The sequence below is a fragment of the Ailuropoda melanoleuca genome, chromosome 11 (genome assembly GCF_002007445.2).
Source record: "Ailuropoda melanoleuca isolate Jingjing chromosome 11, ASM200744v2, whole genome shotgun sequence".
In the NCBI taxonomy this organism is placed as follows: Eukaryota; Metazoa; Chordata; class Mammalia; order Carnivora; family Ursidae; genus Ailuropoda; species Ailuropoda melanoleuca.
The window spans coordinates 49,812,408-49,817,174 of NC_048228.1; the positions used below are offsets into that span (position 1 = coordinate 49,812,408).

Below are 4,767 nucleotides of genomic sequence, written 5' to 3' on the forward strand. Positions count from 1 at the left end.
CTCAAGCACACCCTGGTGACCTGTGACAAAGGAGTGTTCAGATTACATCCCTCCTCTGTCCCAGGCCCAGAATTAGATTTCTCCAAGGACAACAGCAAACCAGAAGTGCCAGTCAGAGGTGGAGCGGCCTTCTACCACCATCTCCCCGCTGCCAGTGGGTGCAAGCATACCTCTGCTAAACGCAAAGTAGAGGAAATGGAAGTGGATGACTTCTATGATGGAATCAAACGGCTCTATAATGAAGATAATGCTTCAGAAAATGTGGGTTCTGTATGTGGCACTGATTTATCAAGGCAAGAGGGACATGCATCCCCTTGTCCACCTTTGCAGCCAGTTTCTGTCATGTAGCTTCAAGTGTTACCTTTAAGTGCAAACTGAGGTAGACTACTCTGGGAATGGGAACATGGAAAAACCGGGAAGGGCTCGGTAAAGGTGTATTACCTTATCAGGCCGATTTGAAGTGAGCCAGAAAAAAACCCCATTTACTTGTGTGGCAAATTATAATCAACATTATCTAACCATTTAAAGACCAAAAAAAGTGTAAAATTCAAAAGATCCAAATTTTTTTAAAGTAAAAAACTTTTGTAGTGTTCGTCATTTCCATCCTTTTCTCTGCTAAAATATAATGGAGATTGACCCATCTCAAAAATTCATATTCATTGTTTTCTTAAAGTTCCAAAATTCATAGCTGGCACACCCTGTCTCCAGCATCCTGATTTAATTTTCCTCATTTTTGCTTGCTTCTTTATTGAATACTTAATGAACTTCATGCATGTTGATCTATAGCCTGACTTCCACTGATTAGGAAACCCTTAAAATCATTTTTTAGCAATTTAGTGAATAAATTATTTCAGTGACAGCCATGTTTAATCCATGATTCAAATGAATCTGAAAAGGGTACTTCAGAATCGCCCCATATGAATGAGAGGTGGTAATAGAAAAAGGACTGGCATTACCACATTGATTTTGTATTTGTCTCATTTCAGTTCCTGGAGTTTGGAAACAAAATTACTGTTTTCATTTTTGTTTATCTTAAATTGGAGCTTAAAAGTGGCATGTAATTAGGACACTTAGATTTGTTGAAAGCATTTTTGACATTTGTATAAAAGAATTTGTGATAAAGTTAATATATCCAGGTGCTCACCAAAGAAACATGTAACAACTAAGGTTTTTGTTTTTGTTTTTTTTTTTGGTAACTGATCAGTTTTCACTCATTATAATCAGTAGGAGAGGCTGTCTAGATGTTGGGGCAGCTCTATGATTGGGGTCTGTGACATGTAATAACTGAACTCAGTACCCAAGATTTACGTTAAGCTATTAGTATTTTCTTGATGGAAGTCATTCACCCCACCTGTATTTCTCTCAGTGACTGCTGGATGCTGAGCTCCCTGTGCAGTCTGGAGAAGGTATTGCAGTCAGAACCATGTGCTGATGGGAAAAGCCTCTGGTAGCAATAAAAGTTGTCCTTAACCTCTGTATCTTTGACTTCTTTCTGCTTGCAGAGCGGCACAAGTTCCTGATTGCCAGACACTGCTGTTGCAACTACAGCAATGATAAAAATCCCAAATACATGCTCACAGAAAATAACATAAAAAGGGGATTTAAGTGTGACTGAGGGATGTAGGTTTTGACGCAAGAATTTTTCTTTTGTGTCCTTCTCTCACCTTCCAAATAGTAAATTTTCATCTGATGGGAACACTGCGGTGAGAGCAGGCCAGTGTTGGCATCGCATCACAGACTATTCCAAGATTTGGAAACTTGTGCTTTATGGGTAATTGGTGTCTCCTGATGCTTAGAAAGCCTGTCATTCCATGAACTCGCAAGGGAATAAACTTGATGGTCGGGCATAAATTACTCTCTAATCTTCAATTTAACAGAAAAAGTGCATCCCCTGACTCAAAGATCAGACTACAGTGAAGCAGCTAAGTAATTTTCATTCAATTTGCAAGAGGGTATAAAGTTATCTGTGGAGAACTGAGTATCTTTTCTACAAATGATTTATTAGTTGGGGGACTGAGGAGGGGGAGTGCTCCCAATGCCAATAAAAATATAAAACCGATTTGTTGGCAATGTTCCTGACACAGCCTTTGGCTTGAAGGAAGCTAGCTAGAGCTTAGCTATTCACTCAGCCCAGCTGACGAGATGGAGCTTAACATTTCCACCGTTGAGGGAATTAAGACATTGGTGTCTGCCCCCTAAGAAGCAGCATTTCTTTTCTCCTATGTTAGAAACAATGTGTGTGTGCGTCCTCTGTGCTCTCCATACCTGGATTTTCAAGCTTCCTAATGGACTCATTCTGGAGTTCCTGAGTCAGTCATGCTTGAGCACTGCTGCCCAGAGCAGCACAGTGGCCTTTCATTTAATGCGATTACGCTGCTGACTCTTGGCCGACGTGGTGAGGAGCTTATCTTCATCCTTAAGGTGGTTTGTACATTTTCAGCTGGAAAGGGAAGATATTGTGCCAACTGTTCTCACAACCATCCTGAAAGATTGCATCCCGGGTCTGCATTAGCAAGTCGAGGGTCAGGGAATTGTCTAATGCCACATAGCTAAGACTTTTTAACAAGGTTCCATTTCTAACTAACTCCAACCTCTACCCTTTATATTTGCTAACGTGAAGTTTTGTCTAACAATTGTTACTTCTGAAGCCTTCAAAATTCTAGAAATTAGCCTTTAAAAATTGTTAATAGGAGGTCTCCTCTCTATGCCCGGTGTTGTTTTGAACTTTGGCCACTAGATGGTGCTTCTAGGAAAATCATCTTTTTAATTTTGGGGAAAATTCAGTTACTTGGGCTTACTGTATGAGAATGAGCAGTTGAACACTTGTTTCTTGTTGCCAAACGTTAACATCATTTGCAGTTACAAATTCACATCATTTTAGGTACAGGGGACCTGTGTATCTGGGACTCGGAAAATGAGCACGATCTGCTGTGGTATGAGGCGGATTGTGTCCAGGTAGGTCTCATATCAAAAACAAAAACAGAACCAGTTTTACAAAATGAATCCTACTTTTTCTGAGTTACCTAGTCCTGTAAAATAACCTAGAAATGCAATTGAGAAGATTTGTTTCCAAGTCCCCAAACCTTGTTGCTTTCAGTTTGAGTTGGATTTGTCCAAATTCATCAAGACAGAAAAGATGAAGTACAGGCTTAAACAGCATAGGTTGTTTAAGGTTTAAGGTAGTTTAATCAAAAATTAAAAGCTCTCACCCACCATAATGAGGAGTGGTTCTTACGATATACTATTATGCCTAAAACTCCCTCGCCATCTCTGGGTTATTGAAAAGGCATAGTAAGAGGTAACCAAGAATGTCTTACCAGAGAAATTTGGGAAAAGCTCACATCTCATTTTTAGTTTCCAGGAGCTTCTGAGTTAAGGATAAAATGGGAAAAACCTCTCCCTTTCTCTTGACTATAAAGTACAATCTTCATAGTGTATCAAATGCCAGAATTGATCTTACTGTGTTACACAACAGTAGGGCAGTAGAAAAGTATAGGCCTAGTGAACTGGTTCTCATTTCTCAGAAACTGCTTGTTTTGTTAGGCAAGAGGACACTCTAGAATGAAGGGCAACCATAAGCAAGCAACCACTAAAAAGCAATTTGGGCAAGGTGGGAGGAGAGGGCTTTTGCTTTTCAGAATACAATCCGTCTAGCAATTTAGCATAGAAAGGGCTTACCTTTTCTTTTGCTCCAAAAATTTGCTAGGTTCATGAAGTGCAATTCCTAGTGTTTGGCTACATCATCAGCATCTAATGTAGGCCGGGTACAGTACAGAGAATGAAGTATTTGGAAAGGGAGAGAGGAAGGGGGTGGGGAGGGTGGATGGATGGATGTAAAGGGCCAAGAGAGCTGGAACGGCATCTTCAAGTTCTGAAAGCATTGTACAGAGAATGCTCGGTTGAGCCAAACTCTAGCATGTTATTCTGCACTCCCTTCCCCATACACACTTCATGTGTCTGCCTGTGTATGTGTGTGGATCGTGGGGAGGGACGGGGACCAACCTCATTATAATAGCCTCTGCTACCTCTGATCTAAGTGCTGTAGTTTTGAAAGAAAGTTTCCACAGTGGGCCAAAATGCCATTCAACTCACAGCACTAGAGGTAACTGACCGGGGCAGATGTGAGATCTTCATCTGTGCTTCATACAGTGTTCCACTGACCACCGAAAAGATGTCGTTTGTGTACAGTTACTTATCAGAACAGGAAGACTGGAAAGGGAGGTGAGTGGATACATAGGCTCACAATTAGTCTTTTCAAATTAACACATTAAATCCCTTCACCAGCCAGGGGAGTTTCAGCTACTTGTTAGAAACTGTTCTGAAAGCCAGATGCTATCCATCACAAGGACTAAATGCCATGGTCCTAAGAACTCAAGTACAAGGATCTTCAAAGTGATACACACTGACATCACTGTCAGTCTCCAGGGTGGGAAGATGACAGTCCTCTGCAAAGCAAAAGGTTTTGTGTAGAAACACCATTTAAATACAGTGAAAATTATGTACTGAGTTTTTCAGATATCCAGAACTGTTTACTTATAAGCTGGGCCAATAGGTAAAAACCATCATTAACTAAGAGGGAAGTTTCATGTTTAGATACAGTTGATGGGGGGAAGCTTGGCCTAGCATATTGGAAAGACGACCTGATTTTTTTCTGCCCCACCAGCTCAGCAGATGCTGATTCAGAAGATCTGTCCTTCTGGATTAAGAAGATGTGGTCCATATATACAATGGAATATTACTCAGCCATCAAAAAGAACGATTTCACAA

At 40.6% G+C, this 4,767-nt stretch overlaps 1 protein-coding gene across 1 annotated transcript in view; it reads left to right on the forward strand.

Moving 5' to 3' along the window:
* Positions 1-1,478, forward strand: part of CCNI (cyclin I) — an 18,504-nt gene extending 17,026 nt beyond the window's left edge. Inside the window, exon 6 of the mRNA XM_034670945.1 lies at positions 7-1,478. Within this exon, the coding sequence (XP_034526836.1) occupies positions 7-348 (342 nt within the window). The 3' untranslated portion in view covers positions 349-1,478. The remainder of the gene's footprint in view (positions 1-6) is intronic.
* Positions 1,479-4,767: the final 3,289 nt, after the last annotated feature.